The following is a 19,223-nucleotide window of genomic DNA, read 5'->3' on the forward strand; positions in this document are numbered from 1 at the left end:
ATTAGTTGGAGTTAGGTAACTTCTCTGAATCTCATTTTAATTCGAGGCCGGAACGACTTCACGGTTCTTTCATACAACAGTTTTTTTTAAAAAAAAATTGCAGACTAGCCGCTGGTCACAGTTTGAGAAGAGCCGTTTGTCCATAACCTGCTAACGTTTACACAATGGCCGGCACCGGGCAGAAGCTGAGTGTCAGATTTACTCGGTTCTTTTACGAGTTGAAAGAAATTTGAGTGCCCAGACACTCCATTATCAACTACACTTACATTAAATGTGCCCGGTTTCAGTAACGGGGAAATACGAAGACCCAGTCCTCAAACAGATCAGCAATGATTTAATTTCAGATTACATTTGAACAATGAGTTTTTTTGGCGGGCTTTTTCCAATTTTCAGAGTACTTTGGGGAGGAGATGGTTACACTCCGCGCTTCTGCCTTTACGGGCTCTTGATTGGTGATTAAGGCACTTCGTCGATTGGGCTGTTTCTTTTCACCAATTAAAACAAGCAGCATTAAACCAATCACAAGCATTAGTTTGCATTCTCAAAGAAGGTATAAAAAGGCGAGCTGGGGTGGGGTGAACATTCCATCACTGTCGTTGGAGCGGTTACTGTGACTTTGAAAATGTCTGGACGTGGAAAAAGCGGCGCCGGCAAAGTTCGGTCCAAGGCCAAATCTCGCTCATCTCGGGCTGGACTGCAGTTCCCGGTCGGCCGGGTTCATCGACTCTTAAGAAAGGGCAACTATGCTGAGCGGGTGGGTGCCGGAGCCCCGGTCTATCTGGCTGCTGTGCTCGAGTATCTGACAGCCGAAATCCTCGAATTGGCCGGTAATGCAGCCCGGGACAATAAGAAGACCCGCATCATCCCCCGACACCTGCAGCTGGCCGTCCGCAACGACGAGGAGCTGAACAAGCTGCTGGGAGGGGTGACTATCGCTCAGGGCGGTGTGTTACCCAATATCCAGGCTGTGCTGTTGCCCAAGAAAACCGGCGGTGCCAGTAAGTGAGGCGACGTAAGCTGGACCTATTTATCCAAAGGCTCTTTTCAGAGCCACTCACAGTGTCTGTGGAAGGGCTGAACAGCGGGTGATTGCCGTTCGTAGTAACTCGGCTGTGTATCTGACACGGCCCCGATCGGAGGCATCCCTGGTAACGTTTTCTCTCCTTCCGTCGTGTTTCTTCCGCGAATTAAACCGGTATAAGTCTGCACAGTACGCGGTCCGCTTCGCCCTGACTCATTTCCCCTCTCTGCTGGCTGAATGGAGCTCTCTCCCCTTGCGGGGTGGGGAAATGAACTTTCAGAGTCAGCCCCCGGAGGGTGAATTTAATCTCCAATCATTGAACGATTCTGGTCTTCATGACCTGAAACCGCGTTGTCTGGGTTTCACATTGCGGGTTGACCCTGGACCGTTCCGCTGATCGCTTCATGAGCAATTCCCATCGCTTCACAGAACAATATTGATTTGCAGCTTTACATTTATCTACAAAAGTACATTTACCATATGGAACTGACAGTATTTACTGAAAATCTCGTCCGCCTGGGTCTCTGAAATATAAATGAACATTTGCAAAGAAAGGGTCAGTTTGGTCAGATCTCCCGAGACACGGCTCCCTCTGTGAGGCGGTGGGTCGCTCTGATACAGACTTTTGTTTGTGCCAGGAAGAAAAGGGAGGGAGTGGGTGGATCGACAAGGAGGTTCAGTGCTGTCCTGTCTCTAGTAGGAACTTCTAAATACTGATTGATAAAACTGGACGCACAGAATAAATTCTGCGCCACCAACCCTTTTGCAGTGCGGCGGTCCCAGTATACATGATGCGGCAACCCCCAGGGATGTCTTCTCTAAGTACCACTGAGATGTTCTCTCTGGTCAAACACATCTCCGCCTTCTCTTCTCTCCCCTCCACTCCATCGTACCTGTAGCATTTGTACTGTGAAACTGAGCTGCCGGTCCTGCCCCTCCGACAACCATTTTTGTGTTGGGGATATAATATCCCAGTCTCCTGCACGGATCCATGCCCAGAGGCCATCTGCTGTTCAAAGAACAAAGGACAGTACAGGAGTGGCCCTTTGGCCCTTCTCTACATATTCTTGTGACTGTCTAAGATTTCCTTAAATACTCCTGTGCTCTCTGCCTCTGCCACCACCCCTGGCAGTGCATTCCATGTCTCCATCAATCTGTTGTCTTCACTTTCTTCCTCTGAGCTTAAATACATGCCTTCTGTGAAAAATATTACTGGCTGTCTACACCAACCATGACCACAAAATTCCACAGGTATCTATCAAATCTCTCCTGAGCCGACGCCACTCCAGAAGCAAAAAGTTTCAGCATGTCGAGCCTCTCCTCAGTGCACACCTCCTCCAGACATCCTGCTCCAAACCCTCCACATGCTTCCTATATTGAGGTGATCAGAACTGAACACGATACTCTCAATGTGGCCTAACCAGCATTTTATAAACCTGTAACATCATGTCCTGGGGCTTGAACTCAGTGCCTTGCCTGATGAAGGTAAACATACCATACACCAACTTTACCTCCCTGTCAACCTGTGCTCCCAGTTTTAGGGAGCCAATATCTCTGAACCTCGACATCCTTCTCTTTGTTAATACTGTTAATGTTCCTGCCATTAACTGTGTACACACCCTTGATGTTGGATCTCCCAAAGTGCAGCCCTAGGTATCCTTTTCACCACAACGAATGTATGGAATGCAATGGGATTATCTTCAATCCTACTTGCCGGAGATTTTTCATCAGTGTTTCCAGCTCTCCGAATGTTCTTGAGTTCCCCTATTTTTTAAATATAGTCCTCAAACACCCTGTTTGATTCTAGCTTCCTAAGCCTTACTTATGCTTCTTCCTCCTCCTTGATTAAATTAACTTCCTGTCTCATCATCCAAGGTTCCTGAACCTTGCCATCCTTGACCCTCCCTCTTACTGGAAAAAACTGGCCCTGAAACACTGCACTGGTCTTTAAACAAACTCCAGGTCAGATGTGGATTTGCCTCAAAATCCATCATTACATATTGCTGTGCCTGGCATCTAACTCAGCTTCAATCTCTCCGTTCAGTGACTGGTGTTCTGTTTCACATCCCCCTGTCAATCTCGTTTCAACCCTCATAGGGAGCAGCAATGAACCTCATGATCCTGACTGCCCTCCAGTGAAACTGCAAACCATCCCTCTTGTAAATGTCACCCCAGCACCAGAAGAGGTTCCAATGTTCCGTAATCCTGAAACCCTGTCCCTGTATCAGCTCCTTAGCCACACATTCATCAGCTCTCACTTTCTGTTTGTATCCCTACCACCACAGGGCACTAGGAGTAAACTGGAGATTACAACATTTCAGGTTCTGCTCCATAACTTCTTCCCTAACTCCCTGTGGGACATCATCCCTTTTCTACCTGTCCATTGGTACTGATGTGAATCACCATCTCTGGCTGAATGAACACCATCCCCCTGTTCTGTATCTGCTCCGAGATGTCCCTGACTCTCAGAGTATTTACAACTTTTAAAACCAACAAAAAAAGTCATGAAGAGAGGGAAAAGTTGGAATACAAAGGTAAGCTAGCCACTGGTATTAAAGAGGATACCAAAAGTTTCTTCAGATATACAAAGTGTAAAAGAGAGGCAAAAGTAGATATTGGTTCATTGGAAGATGTTACTGGAGAGGTAGTAATGGGGTACAGGAAAATGGCAGACAAACTGAATAAGTATTGTGCATCAGTCTTCACTGGGGACGATATTAGCAGTCTGCTGGAAATTCAAGAGAATCAGGGGGCAGAAATGAGTGATTTTGCCTTTACTAGGGAGATGGTCCTTGAGAAACTGAAAGGTCTGAAGGTAGAGAATTCACTTGGACCAGATTATCTACACCAGTTCTATGAAAGATGTGGCTGAAGAGATTGTGGCAGTTTTAGTAATAATCTTCCCATAATCTCTGGATTCTGGTGTGGTTCCACAGAACAGGAAAATTGCAAAGGTCATCCACTCTTAAAGAAGAGAGGAAAGCAGAAGAAAGCAAATCATAGGCCAGCTAGTCTGATCTCAATGGTTGGGAAGATGATGGAGTCAATTGTCAAGGATGTATTTTCGGGTACTTGGCAACACATGAAAAAATAGGCCAAAGTCAGCATGGTTTCCTTTAATCAGTCCTCACCGAAGACTTGTGTATCTGCAACACTTCTTCCCAACTCTTGTACTCAGTGACATGAATGATGAAAGCCAGCAGATCAAACCCCATCTTCACCACCGTATCTAGCTGAGACGTCACTTTCAGTGAATTACACATTCACATGGACATTATTTATATAAATTGCAAACAACAAAGGTCCTGTCACCCAGTGGCACACCACTAGACAGACAGCTCCAGTCTGAGACACAACCCTCAACCATCAGCCTCTGCCTCCTGTCACGGAGGCAATTATGGAATCAATCAACTATCTCCCCAGATTCCAGTTTCTAGATCTAACCTTCCAGACTATAGTCAAAGGCCTGGCTAATGTCCATATAGACAACATCCACAGCCCTAACCTCATCTACGTCCTTGTGAAACCCCTCAAAGGGCTGCAAGAAATTACCAGACATAATTTTCCTTGCACAAAACTGTGCTGACTGTCTTGAATCAAACCAAATTTTGGTGGATCCTGTTCATCAGAAACTCTTCCAACAAATTACAGACTGATGGGCCTGTAGTTTCCACTACCCTTTTTGAACAATGGCACCGCATAAACCATCAGTCCTGAAGTCACAGGAGCAGGATTAGGCCTTTTGGCCCATTCAGTCTGTTCTGCCATTCCATCATATATCCCTCTCAACCCCATTCTCCTGCCTTCTACCCATAAACTTTGATACCCTTAATAATAATTAAAAATCTACTAACCTCTGCTTTAAATAAACCCACTGACTGCCTTTATGGCTGCCTGTGGAAATGAAATCCATTGATTCATCACCTTCTGACTAAAGAAATTACTCATCTCTATTCTAGAGGGGCATCTTTTTATTGATGGTGTGGTTTGGTTCTAGATTCCTCCATTATTGGAAACATCCTCTCACATCAATGCTATCTAGGCCGTTCAATATTCAATGTGTTTCTATAAGATTCTCCCTCATTCTTCTAGACTCCAGTGAGTACAGGCCCAGATTATCAAATGATTATTATATCCTAACTCTTTCAGTCCTGGGATCATTCTCGTGAATTTCCACTACAGCCTCTGCAATGCCAGCACGTCCTTTCTTAGAAAAGTTACCCAACCCTGCTCATGATACTCCAAATAAGGTCTGACCAAAGCCTCAGCATTAGATCCTTGTTTTTATTTTCTAGTTCTCTTGAAATGCATGCAAGTATTACATTTGCCTTCCTCACTACCAACTCAATGTGTGCATTAACCTTTAGGGAATCGTGCACTAAGACCCTTCACACAACTGATTTCTGTTCTCTCCCTGATTAGAAAGAGCCTAGGCTGTTATTCCTCCTACCAGAGTACATGACCACACACTTCCTTACGCTGTATTTTATCTGGCACTTCCTTGTCCATTCTCTAAATCTGTCAAGTGCTACTGCAGACTCCCTGCTTCCTCAACACTGCCTGTCTCTTCATATCATCCACAGTCTTGGCCTCAAAACTATCAATTCCACATTAGTCACCCTGTCCAATCATGTGCAACCTCAACTGGTGCCTGAGATGAAGCAAAATAATCTCTCCCCTGGCCTCCACAGTGTATTCTCCAGCTTCCCACAAAGTACGAGAATGTACCTGATAAGGCCCTGGAGATTTAACAACCTTAAAGAATTTTTGCAATGGTGAAATAACTGTCAGAAATATTCGTGGATAGCCTCTCCTATTTCATTTGCCTCCACACACAGATGGCCATGTTCACCTCCAAGGAGAACGATTCTGTGTCTAACTTACCTTGCCCTATGAATATACCAAGAGAATCTCTTGGATTTTGCTCACTTTGCCTTCTGACTCATGATATCCTCCTTTTACCCTCCTAACTTTTATTAGAGATCCTATCTCTAATAATATTCTCAAATAATTTCCCGAGCATTTATCCAAGTCTCACCAGTCTATAATTTGTCTCTATTGCCTGAGGAACAACATGCCCTGGAATATCAGCATTCCCTTCTCTGATCTCACTATCCTCCATGACCACACTGATGAATACTGATGAGAAGTACTGGTTTAGTCCCTCGCACACTTCAGACATAAATTCTCTCCTCTGTGCTTGTGTTGTCGTACCCTCTCCGCAGTGCCCCTTCTCACCAAAGTTATTTCTTCTTCCCGTTTCACACTTCTGATTCTCTCTCTAACTTCTCTCTTACTTGTTTCATGTTGCCAGAGGCCTTCTCCAATTTCTACTTCTGAAATATTCCTTATTCTTCATTTTCTTTCAGTCTGAATTCATAACATCTCTCACTATGCCCCTCTGCCAGACCTTACCATCCTTGTGTTTCCTCCTCATAGAAACAGTTCTGTCTGAATTCTGACCCGATTGCTTTTAAACATCATTTACATGTTCAATGTAGACAGTTGCAATTAACTGTACCCCAAATGACCACATTACCACCGGGTCCAGTCTTGTCCTTATTTACCGTTCCCAAAATGAAACTTCTATCAATGGCCAGGCTCATTTCCCAATACAATGTTTTCTCTGACCCCCTTCCCAGGTTAGACTATCCACTTCTATGTTAAGTAACATCCCAGTATTCTTCTAACATATTTGGTGATATCTAAGCCCCTGACTCTAAGGGAGTCCCAGTCAACATTGGGGAAATTTATCACCCACTGCAACTACCCTGTTGCTTTTACATCTTTCATTACCTGCTACATTTCTGTTCCTTTATCTCCTGCTGGCATTTGGGAGGCCTGTGGTATAATCCCATCAGTGAATGCACCTCTCTTATCCTGAGCTCCATCCACATTGTCTCACTGGATGAACCCTCCAGTGTGTCCTCTCTTAATCCCTCACCCACAATTCCATATAAAGGCTGATCTGCCATCAGCCTTCCTTGTATGTCAATCTTACTTCCCTGATTTTACAAACATTTACCTTCCTTCTGTTTGAATCTTTTCAGTTACCCCGTCTCCCTATTCATCTCAGTTAGGGAATTCCAGTGTTTGTTATACAGTGTTTTTTTTAATCATTTGTGGCCTTGTAGAACAGTGCAGGCATGGTTTCCTGTAGTCCACAGTTTTGAGTGCCACAGTCCCACACAGTTATCAGATTATGTAAAGGGAGAGGGAGTTTGATGAAGTGAACCTGGGCAGTTGGCACATTTTGCATGTCACAATTCCCAAGGAAACTTTTGATTGCCCGTAATTTGGAAGGTGGCAAGATCCAATAAAAAGAAGTTAGATTTAAACAGAGCGGTCATTGTATGAGTGGGACAGAATTGGAGTGAGGAGTTGAGGTTTCGTCTCTTCTGAGAGATGTAGGCCGTAGGTAGATATATTTTGATTTAATCTTTATTTCTTTTGTATTACACATTTAGAGCAGAGGGGATGCCAGACAAGATACTTGTCTTGGTGGAAGGAGACAGAGGGTGGTCATGGCAGCTTGTTATTCAGGTTGGAGGCCTCTGACCAGTGACAGTCACAGGGATCGGTGCTCATACTGTCATTTGTCATCGATGTTAACAATTTCTCTGACATTGTACTTAATGTGATTAGTGAGTTTGCGGATGACAGCAATGTTGATGGTAGAGTGGACAGGGAAGATTCTTTGAGAGTACAATGGGATCGAGATTAACTGGGGAAGTCGGCCAAAGAATGGCAGAAGGATATTGACGTGGACAAGTGTGAGGTGTTGCATTACGAGAGGTTCAACTCGGGAAGGATCTGCACAGTAAATTCTTGTCCCTTGGAGAGTAAGTATTACAGAACAGAGGGTCCATGAAATACAGAAACATCATTCACTGAAAGTGACAACACAGGTAGTCAGGATGGTGAAGGTGGTGTTTGGCCTATTTGTGTTCATTAATCAGGGAACCGAGTAGAGAATTTGGGATGCTGTATGACAACCGTAAAAGTCGAAGTGAGACCACACTGTATTTTGCACAGTTCTGATCATCCAGTTGCAGGAAGGATGTCATGAAGCTGGAAAGTGTGGAGGGAAGTTTGATGAGGATGTTACTGACACTGGAGGACCTTAATTATCAGCAGAAACTTGGACAGACTGGGACTCTCTTTCTCTCTCCTGAGAGAGTAAGGAGCCGTCTGGTGACTGTCCTTTGTGTCAGGGTAGGGAAGCCTAAATTTACAGGGTAATTGTTTAAGGTGAAGGGCAAACATTTAAAAGCTACCTTACGAGTTGGGGATGTTGCATCTTTGATTAAGGAGACCAACACTGCAGTAATAAGAGGGTAAACATGAGGAATTCTGCAGATGCTGGAAATCCAAGCAACACACATCAAGGTTGCTGTACCTCTTCCTAGAGATGCTACCTGGCCTGCTGCATTCACCAGCAACTTTGATGTGTGTTGCAGTAATAAGAGGGGTTTTGATGAGGTCTTGTAAGTATAGGTTTTAAATAAAATGATGAATGATGATTTTGATGGGATTATACCGCCGGCCTCCCAATCCGCTCAGATATTGTGCAGCAGACATATTAGTAAATCACACAGAGGGGTAATGGGAACAAGCTTACAGCAGTTGGGCATTTCAACTTCCTCAGATTACCTTGTATGAAAAGTTTCAATCTCCAGGAGAAATTTGGCAGACACAGGATCGGTTCATCCCTCAGCAGAAACAGTATTTGAAAGGGAGGATGAGGCAACCATCGCTAACAACAGAAGACAAAGGCAGCATAAAAGAACATGAGAGGGCAAAGAATATCACCAAAATTACTGGGAAGCTAAAGGATAATGAAACTTAAAAAAAGAAAAGAGCACAACTAAAATAGCAAGATGCAGAAGTCAGATGAATTATGAAAGTAACTGGCCAATAATAGAAACAAGATACAAAAAGATTTATTTTCAGATATATGAAGAGTAAAAGAGGCAAGAATGGACAAGGTTTAGGTTTCCTATTCTCATCTTCGGACTCACACCCCTCCCTGATCCTCTTTTTACACTGTTTATTATATATTTCTTATTTTAACTTTTTTAGAAATTGCTCTGTACTGCTGTAGCAAAACAACAAAGTTAATGACATATGTCCGTGATAATGAACTTGATTTTGATACTAATCACCTTCACTGATCAATGCCAGTGCACAAAAGGTTTATTAATGAGTTGGAATAACTTCCCTCAACTTTACTTGGAAGGATGTCGCGGATTACAGGGTGCTCATGATCACTTAGGGAAGAGGGTCAAGTGTGGCAAATGCATTTCAATACAGATAAGTGTGAGGCGGTGCATATTGGAAAGTCAAACCAGTGTAGAACTTACACTATGAATGATCGGTCATTGGGGACTGGAATGGGCCGGAGAGATTTAGCGGTAAAGTGTACACACAGTTCATTGAAAGTTGTGTCACTGGTAGACAGGGTGGTGAAGAACGGGGTTTCACATGCTGGCGTTCATTAGTCAGGGGATAGAATATATCAGTTGCGACATTATGTTACAGTTGTGGAAGTGACTGGCGGCCACACTTGCCGTATTGTGTGCAGCTCTTATCACTGTTCTAGGAAACGGGGTTAAACTGGGGAGAGTGTAGAAAAGATTTCCAAGGATGTTTCCCGGACCCGAGGTTCTCAGTTACACAGAGAGTTTGGCCAGACAATGTCCTTTGTCCTTTAATCCTTGGAATCAGAATTAGATTTATCACCGTGTTATATGACGAGGAACCTGTCGTTTTATTCTGACAGCAGTACAGGCCTCTGAAGGTGCAGAGGTGAACAATGTGTCAGTATAATGCCAAGAGATTCTGGGAATCGCGACAACGCGGACAAAATGCTGGAGGAACCCAGCAAGTCAGGCAGCATCTCCCATCAGAGTCCTGATGAAGGGTCTCGACCCGAAATGTCGATGTTTATTCTCACCATTGATGCTGCCTGACTTGCTGATTCAGAGAGTGTTTTAAAGCGGCGGGCGGCTTAGACGAGTATCACTGTGTTTGTGGGTCCGAACACATCGCCGGATTTCCCAGTGCCTCCTGTACAAAATGAAAAGATTTCTCTGTTACGGGATGGCCCCACTCCCCAGCTCAGTCCCGAAGCAGGAATTAACCACAAAGTTTTAGATCGTTTCAAAATTTCAGCCGAAAACCAGAGAACAGGTCAACAATATGGAGAGAGATCGCGGGCAGTGCAGTAATGAAACGGGTTAAAATAGAAAGTGTTGCCTTTAATCCCGATTAAACTCTCTTTCCAGCGAACTTTCGGGCCTCAGTGACGGGCAGGGACCAGTCCGAGTCTCCGGAGTGTCCGATTTCAATTGGAATCGGAGAAATTTTGAGGAGAGAGAAACACAGAAAAATGAAGTCTCCGGGAACTGACAGGAGGATGTCTCCGCCCCGTCCGCTCGCTGCCTTTAAATTGCTCTGTGCCGCCGCCTTTCGCTTTAGTTCTCATTCAGTCAGATTGTGAGAAGGATTTTCCAGAGTCGCCGACATGGCCGAGACAGCACCCGCCGAAACGGCTCCTCCAGCCGCACCCGCCGCCACAAAGAAGAGTCCCAAGAAGAAGGCGGCCGCCCGGAGCAAACCAGCCGGTCCCAAGCTGGGCGAACAAATCGATAAGATTGTGGCGGATTGTCGCGATAGGAAGGGGATGTCCGCTATGGCCATCATGAAGGCTCTGACCAGCAGCGGTGTCGATGTGGGGAAACGTCGCGCCCAGATCAGGATGTGCATCAAGAAGAGAGTGGAAAGCGGCTCCTTGGTTCAGACCAAGGGCGCAGGTCTTTCGGGATCCTTTAAATCCGGTCAAGGAAAAAGTGCCGTGAAAGCGGTGAAGAAAGCGAACAAGCCATCGGTAAAGAAATCTGCCATCAAGAAATCTCCCACCAAGAAATCTGGCGCCAAGAACCCAGCGGCTAAGAAAGCGGCAGCGAAGAAACCAGCGGTTAAAAAGGCGGCAGCTAAGAAACCAGCGGCTAAAAAGGCGGCAGCTAAGAAACCAGCGGCTAAAAAACCGGCTGCTAAGAAACCAGCGGCTAAAAAACCGGCAGCTAAGAAACCAGCGGCGCCGAAGCCAAAGAGCCCCAAGAAACTCGCAGCCCCGAAGAAGAAGGCGGCCAAGAAGACAGCAGTCAAAAAGTGAATTGAGATATACCGTTTGTAAGTGTTTGAACCCAACGGCTCTTCTCAGAGCCACCCACATCTCAGAAAAGAGCTGATCGTGAATATTGTGATTCCCGCTGTGGGTCAGTCTGAGTTTTGCGGGGTAACTTCTCGCATAAAACCCGATATTCCCGGTACCACTCTGACATTCAGTGCGGCCGTGGCGTCCCAGATTTGAAGTGAAACACTGCGTTTCACTCGGGCTGTGTGTGTGAGAGAGAGTGAGACCGGTGGGGTAGTCTGCAGGCCCAGTTCCTTCTCCCGCTCCAGGACAGCGTGACTGAGATTCCGCGCCTCGCATCCCAAGGCCCGATTCAGCTGAGTTGATTGGGAACTGCTGAAACCTATGTGAGAGGGGAGGGGGAGTCTTGAGAGAGGGATCTGTCTCTGGGGATGGACTGTAGGGGAAAGATGTATGATAAACTACCCGGTGACTTTGCAGGCTGACCTTCAATCAGGTATGAGCCACAAAACTGCATAAGTTTATTCACACATAAGCACTACTGCCTGGGGTCACCGCTCACGGAAATCCCTCTCTCTACCCATCGGGACCGCATGCTCCCACTCCAAGGACAGCCGGGCATGTCCAAAGCAAACAAAACAGAACAGCCGCAGCAGCTGTACATGGCATGTTAGTGGGAGAAGTGAAGGGCCAGGTGAGACCCTGACGGGGAGGGAGCGCGTTCATCTCCAGTCCCTCGCTGAATCAACCAGACGGCAGAGAACAGCTGATGATCGCGGTCAATCAGTGCAAAAACCGAACAACCTCATCAGGAGGGCAGATCGTCACTACGATAATACACAGATCAGCAAGCGACAGCCCTTTCCTTTGCTGTGGTAGTGGCTCTTAAAAGAGCCTTTTCTTGTGCTGGGTGTGGAGGCCGGGTTTAGGCGCGCTCCCCGCGGATGCGGCGGGCCAGCTGGATGTCCTTGGGCATGATGGTGACTCGCTTGGCGTGGATGGCGCACAGGTTAGTGTCCTCAAACAGCCCGACCAGGTAAGCCTCGCTAGCCTCCTGCAAGGCCATGACGGCCGAGCTCTGGAAGCGCAGATCGGTTTTGAAGTCCTGAGCGATCTCCCGCACCAGGCGCTGGAAGGGAAGTTTGCGGATGAGCAGCTCGGTGGATTTCTGGTAGCGCCGGATCTCCCGCAGAGCCACGGTGCCGGGCCGGTAGCGATGAGGCTTCTTCACTCCGCCGGTGGCTGGAGCGCTCTTCCGCGCCGCTTTGGTCGCCAACTGTTTGCGAGGAGCTTTCCCTCCGGTCGATTTACGCGCTGTCTGCTTGGTACGGGCCATTCTCCTTCACAACCGAGAACACAGGCTGAAATACAGGAACAAGATAGACAAAACGCGCTCCGGGACAGGGTTTTATACTGTTGGAAAGGATCCGCCCTTCAGCTCTGATTGGCTGAACCAGGAGTCTATTAAGGTTCCTTACTACGATTGGTTGATTCATTTCCTGTAGGCGGGCGGCGAATAACAATTAACCACAAATAAAAATTTGGCGGGCGGTCGGACTTCATTCATGCAGAGTGAATGGCGCAGAATTAATTTCAAATCGCCCGCCAATTTCAGAGCACCCAGCAACGGTGCTTGATTACTTTATTTACAATTAATTGTATGACGAATTATACAATTTCAGGTTGATTTAATAAATTTAATATATAATTTCCTCAGTTAAGATTTAAATGCACAACTACGGAATCGTTCTCCAAACGAGTGAACTGATTTCTGTTCAAAACTGATAAGAGGATTAAGATCGATCCTAATGCAGGTTTTGCGGTAATCACCGACTGGAAAGGCAGAATTCAAGTATGTTCCATGCGGAATCGATCAATCTGTTTCAAATGCAACCTAGCTGAGTATAAAATAAAAAAATATCTAAAAGGTTGCGGATACAGCTCCGTCTGTGAGGCGGTGGGTGGCTCTTAGAAGAGCCTTTGTTTTGTGCTCGGGAGGAAGTGGGAGTTTTTCAGCCGCCGAAGCCATAGAGAGTGCGGCCCTGGCGTTTCAGAGCGTACACCACATCCATGGCAGTGACCGTCTTGCGCTTGGCGTGTTCAGTGTAGGTGACCGCATCCCGGATCACATTCTCCAGGAAAACCTTCAGCACCCCGCGGGTCTCCTCGTAGATCAGACCCGAGATCCGCTTTACACCACCACGGCGAGCCAGACGGCGGATGGCCGGTTTGGTGATGCCCTGGATGTTATCACGGAGCACTTTACGGTGCCGCTTGGCTCCGCCTTTGCCCAGTCCTTTGCCTCCTTTCCCTCTGCCAGACATGATGCTGCTTCACTCAGGTCGCTGCTCACTGACAAACTGCCTGCTGCTGTCTCCTTTTATACACAGCGCCCCGACCTGCCCGAGAAACGCGCAGAGAGACAGAGGCGGGGAGGGGAGGAGACAGAGTCAGAGTGACGGACAGAGCCGAGAGCGGCCTCTCATCGTCAAGCTCCACCTTCACTTTGCCACAACCGCCAATTTCCAACGATTCATCCGACACAAAGCGCTCCAGCGAAAAACAAAACTCCCTCACACACAGTCTGAAAAGAACGAGAGCCAATGTCAGGCTAATAAACATGGTGGGATTGATGGGCTGAAACGAGTTTATTTCAACATTAGGAGTACTATGTTATCGGACGGACAGGGCTGGCAGCTCAACATTCCTGGGTTTCATTGTTTTACATGTGAGTGGGGGGTTAAAAGATGCAGAGGTTACCCCACTGGGAATGTCACAGCAAACTGGAAGGCTCATTTACAGAGGCAATCTGCAGTTAAACTAATGGGATTATCGTATTGGCCCCCAATAACCACCAGGAGGTGGAGGATCAGATATGTTGATGCTTATGGAGAGGTGCAGAACAACAGGGTTGTCATAGTGAGGGACTTCATCTTCCCTAGAATTGACTGGATCTTGCTCAATACTTAGATGCGCAAGATTTGTTCAGGGAATTCAAGGAGTGTTTGAAACATTATGTACAGGGCCCAACCAGAGTTGAGAACTTACGGGAATTAGTTTTGAGAAACGGGCCAGGCTAGCTGACAGCCAAGAGTCAGTGAACACTTTGGGAACAGTGATCACAACTTTTCTTTACTTATGAGTAAGAATAAAATTAGATCTTGTATGAAGGTACTGATTTGCAGGAGGACAAGTCAGGACAGAGGAAGACAGGAGCCAAGGGGCATTGATTGGGAGCAGCCACTGTCAGACAAGTCCATATCTGACATGTGGGAGTTGTTTAAAGACCAGCAACTCTGAGCTGAGGATCATCATATTCTGCTGAGGAGTGAGGAGAAGGATGGTAAGGTAAAGGAACTTTGGATGAGCAGAGAGATCCTAAATTTAGTCAAAAGGATATGGAAGGTTTATGAAGCTAAAATCAGACTGGGTACCTTTGGAATATAAAGATAGCGGGGAAATGCTAAAGCCAGGAAAGGCCAAATCGGGGCCACAACAAGTCCTTGTGGAGTGGGACCAAAGATAATCCCAAGGCCTTGTGATTTGTATTAATATAACGAGGATAACCAGAGAATGGAAAGGTCGACTCAAGATTAAAGGAGGAATGATGTGGTTGAAGTCAGATCAAGTGGCTGAGGTACTAAATGAGTACGTTGTGTCAGTACTTACCGAGGTGAAGGAATTGAAAACAGAGTGAGACATGCTAATATGCAGAGATGTGTTGATATTAAGGGGGAGGTTGTGCTGGGACGTCTGAAAAGCAATAAGATGGATAAGACTCCAGGGCCTGAAGGCAAATATCCTACAACAGTGAAGGAAACAAGTGAGCAGATTGCTGGGGATTTGACAAGGATCTATGTGTCCTCGATCACAACATGTGAGGTCCCACAGGACTGGAGTGTTGCAAATGTTGCAGCTTTGATCAAGAAGGGAAATAACAAGAATCCAGGAATCTATAGGCAAGGCAGCCTCATTTCTGTGGTAGAGAAGCTACTGGGGAGGATATTGAGATACAGGATTTATGCTCATTTGGGAAAGGCATAGCCTGCTTCGGGACAATCAGCGTGGTTTTGTGTGGGCAGATCACGCTTGATAAAATTGATTACGGTTTCTGAGGAAGTGACACAGACTGAGATATAGGAGCAGAATTCGACCATTTGGCCCATCGAGTCTGCTCCGACATTTCATTGTGGCTGATCCATTTTTCCTCTCAGCCCCAGTCTCCTGCCTTTCCCCTGTATCCCTTCATACTCTGACCAATCAAGAATCTATCAACCTCCACCTTAAATATACATAAAGTCCTGGCTTGACAGCTCCCTGTGGCAATAAATTCCACACTCTCTGGCTAAAGAAATTCCTCATCTCCACATTCTACAAGGATGCTCCTCTATTCCGAGGCTGTGTCCTGATATTAGACACTCCCATCTTCTGCACATCCACTTTATCACTGCCTTTCACCATTCAATATGTTTCAATTGGGCCACCCCTCATTGTTCAGAAATTCCAGTGAATACAGGCCCAGAGCCATCAAACACTCTTCATATGACAAGCCATTCAATCCTGGAAGCAATCTGGAGAACTTCGTTTGAAGCCCATCCGATTTCAGCTCATCCTTCCAAAGATCAATGGCCCAAAACTGCTCACAATACTCCAGTCAGACCTCCCCAGTACTTTATAAATTCTGATCATTATTATGATTGGCGCAGATATTGTGGGCCGAAGGGCAGGTTGCCATCTGTTCCATATTGTGTACTAATGAATATGTTTGATCTAACAGCTGCTGCAGGGACATGGTTACAGAGACTGGGAATTTGATATTCCACTGTATTCAATGTTCCACACTGAATCGGCAAAATGGAAATGAGCAGGGTGGATTTGTTCATAACGTGCTGGTGAAGGAGTGGATACAGTGCCTATATAAAATGTTCAGTCTCCTTAGAAGTTTTTATGTTTTATTGTTTTGCAATGGATTTAATTTGGCTTTTTTGACACTGATCAACAGAAAAGACTCCACGGTGTCAAAGTGAAAGCAGATCTCCACAAAGTGATCTAAATTAATTGTAAATATAAAACACAAAATAATTCATTGCCTTAGTATTCACCTCCTTCAAATCAGTAATTAGTTGATGCACCTTTAACAGTATTTACAGTTCAGTCTGTGTGGATAGGTGTCTATCAGCTTTGCACATCTGAACACTGCAATTTTCCCCATTCTTCTTTACAAAACTGCTGAAGCTCTGTCAGAATGCATGGGTTGGTGACTGAACAGATCTTTTCAAGTCCAGCCACAAATTCCCAATTGGATTGAGGTATGGACTCTCACAAAGCCACTCCAGGACATTAACTTTGTTGTTTTAAGGCATTCCTTTGCAGCTTTGGTTTTATGCTTGCAGTCATTGTCTTGGTGGAAAATTAATTTTCTCCTAAGTCGCAGTTCATTTGAAGACTGAATTTGGTTTTCCTCCAGGATTTCCCTGTATTTTGCTGCATTCATTTTACCCTCTACCTTTACGTGCCTTTCAGGGCCTGCTGCAGTGAAGCATACCCACAGGATGATGCAGCCTCCACCACACTTCACGGTAGGGATGGTGTGTTTTTGATGTTGTGCAGTGTTTGGCTTACTCCAAACTTAGTGTTTGTGATGGTCAAGAAGTTCAATTTTGTTTTCATCAGACCATAGAATCTTCGTCCAACTAACTTCAGGGTCCCCCACAATTCTGGGAAACTTCAGGCAAGATTTCATGAGAGCATTTTTCAACAGTGGCTTTTTCTCTGCCACTCTCCCGTAAAGCTGCGACTGGTGAAACACCCAGGCAACAGTTGATGTTTGCACAATCTCTCCCACCACTGAAGCTTGCAACTCCTCTAGAGTTATCATTGGTCTCTTGGTGGCCTCCCCCACTGGCCCCTTCTTGCATGGCCGCACAGTTTTTGAGGACAGCCTGCTCTTGGCAGATTTACAGCTGTGCCATATTCTTCACACTTCTGGATGAGTGACTTAAGAGTACTCCAAGGGCATTCAGTGACTTGGAAATGTTCTTGTATCCATCTCCTGGCTTGTGTTTTTCAATTACCTGTTTGCAGAGCAGCTCGGAGTGTTGATTTGTCTTCACGGTGTAGTTTCCCCAGGATACTGACTCACCAGCAGTTCGACCTTCCACTTACAGGTGTACTATTACTACAATCAATTGAAACACCTTGACTGCACACGGTCATCTCCATTTAACTGATCATGTAACTTCGAAAACTAATTGGCTGCACCACTGATGATTTGGTGTGTCATATTAAAGGAGGTGAATACTTATGCAGACAATTATTTTGTGTTTTAGATTCGTAATTAAGTCCCACGACCTCACTTCAGAAAATCGGACCATCAGGCCGTACTCCTCCTCCCGGCTTACAAACAGAAACTGAAGCAGGAGGTCACGGTGTCAAATGTAGTGTCGCATTGGACGGGGGAAACGGATGAAGTCCTCCGTGACTGCTTTGAATTGGTGGACTGGTTAGTATTCAAGGACTCGACAGCTAACCTCGATGAGTATGCCTCAGCTGTCACGAACTTTATTTGGAAATGCACGGAGGACTGTGTGTCTCGCAAGACGATCCAGGTATTCCCTAACCGGAAACCTTGGATGAATTATAAGGTCAAGTCTCTTTTAAAGGCTAGAGCTGCAGCTTTTAGGTCCAGGGATACCAGTCACTACACGGAATCCAGACGTGAACTCCGGAAAGCCATTAAGGGCGCCAAGAGGCAATATCGAGCCAAGTTGGAAGCCCAGGCGACCAGAGGGATGCCAGTAGACTATGGCAGGGTAAAATGAGATCACTGGGCGCAAAGAAAAGGCTGGGAATATCAATAACTGTGGCACTTCTCTTCCTGACGAACTTAACGTATTCTACGCAAGATTCGAACAGAAGAGGATGTACCGGACCTGGTGGCATCGAGATTCATCGTCACCGAGGAGGACGTTAGAAGGGCCTTCCTGAAGATAAATCCAAGGAAGGCAACGGGCCCAGATGGCGTCCCGGGACGGGTTCTCCGGGCCTGTGCAAGTGAGCTAGCTGGAGTGTTTGCTGACATCTTCAACTGCTCCTTGCTTCAGACTGAGATCCCCTCATGTTTTAGGAATGCAACGATAATTCCAGTGCCGAAGAAGAGCAAGGTGGAATGCCTGAATGACTACCGACCTGTGGCTCTGACATCAATTGCTATGAAGTGCTTCAAGCGATTGGTTATGACACACATCAACCACAGCCTACAGGTCAACCTCGACGCTTTGCAATTCACCTACCGGAGCAACAGGTCAATGGCAGTTGCCATCTCTCTGGCCCTACATTCCTCCTTAGAACACCTGGAGAATAAAGACACATACGTAAGGCTCCTTTTCATTGACTACAGCTCTGCCTTTAATACCATCATTCCAAATAAACTGATTCCTAAGCTCTGGAACCTGGGCCTTAGCACTCAGTTCTGCAGCTGGATCTTCAACTTCGTCACAGACAGGACCCAGGCTGTAAAAATAGGGGACAAGCTCTCCTCAACAATCACTCTGAGCACCAGTGCCCCACAAGGCTGTGTACTCAGCCCCCTACTGTACCCACTGTACCCCCATAATTGTGTAGCCAAGTTTCCATCAAACTCAATATATAAGTTTGCTGATGACACAACAATTGTCGGCTGTATCTTGGGTAATAATGAGTTTGAGTACAGAGAGGAAATTAAGAATCTGGTGGCATGGTGCGAAGACAATAACCTATCCCTCAACGTCAGCAAGACGAAGGAATTGGTTGTTGACTTCAGAAGGAGTAGCAGACAGCACAACCCAATTTACGTCGGTGGTGCGCAAGTGGAACAGGGTTAAAACTTTAAGTTCCTCGGGGTCAATATCACAAATGACCAGATTTGGTCCAACCAAGCAGAGTTCACTGCCAAGAAGGCCCAGCAGCGCCTTTACTTCCTGAAAAAACTAAAGAAGTTTGGCCTGTCCCCTAAAACCCTCACTAATTTCTATAGATGCACCGTAGGAAGCATTCTTCTAGGGT

The 19,223-nt window shown here is 46.0% G+C and overlaps 3 protein-coding genes and 1 pseudogene across 3 annotated transcripts; 2 read left to right on the forward strand and 2 right to left on the reverse strand.

Annotated features, from left to right (window-relative positions):
- Positions 1–622: 622 nt before the first annotated feature.
- On the forward strand, positions 623–1,006 carry LOC140189315 (histone H2AX-like). The gene has a single exon (XM_072246023.1). The coding sequence runs from the start codon at positions 623–625 to the stop codon at positions 1,004–1,006; it is 384 nt and encodes a 127-aa protein (XP_072102124.1).
- Positions 1,007–10,547: 9,541 nt separating this feature from the next.
- Positions 10,548–11,227, forward strand: LOC140189000 (histone H1-like). Its single transcript, XM_072245666.1, has one exon. The coding sequence runs from the start codon at positions 10,548–10,550 to the stop codon at positions 11,196–11,198; it is 651 nt and encodes a 216-aa protein (XP_072101767.1). The 3' UTR covers positions 11,199–11,227.
- An 878-nt stretch (positions 11,228–12,105) lies between these two features.
- Positions 12,106–12,676, reverse strand: LOC140189215 (histone H3-like; annotated as a pseudogene).
- A 516-nt stretch (positions 12,677–13,192) lies between these two features.
- Positions 13,193–13,504, reverse strand: LOC140189216 (histone H4). Its single transcript, XM_072245906.1, has one exon. It carries the CDS (start codon positions 13,502–13,504, stop codon positions 13,193–13,195), a length of 312 nt encoding a protein of 103 aa, XP_072102007.1.
- Between the last annotated feature and the right edge of the window lie 5,719 nt (positions 13,505–19,223).

Source organism: Mobula birostris, chromosome 28, assembly GCF_030028105.1.
Source record: "Mobula birostris isolate sMobBir1 chromosome 28, sMobBir1.hap1, whole genome shotgun sequence".
Lineage (NCBI taxonomy): Eukaryota > Metazoa > Chordata > Chondrichthyes > Myliobatiformes > Myliobatidae > Mobula > Mobula birostris.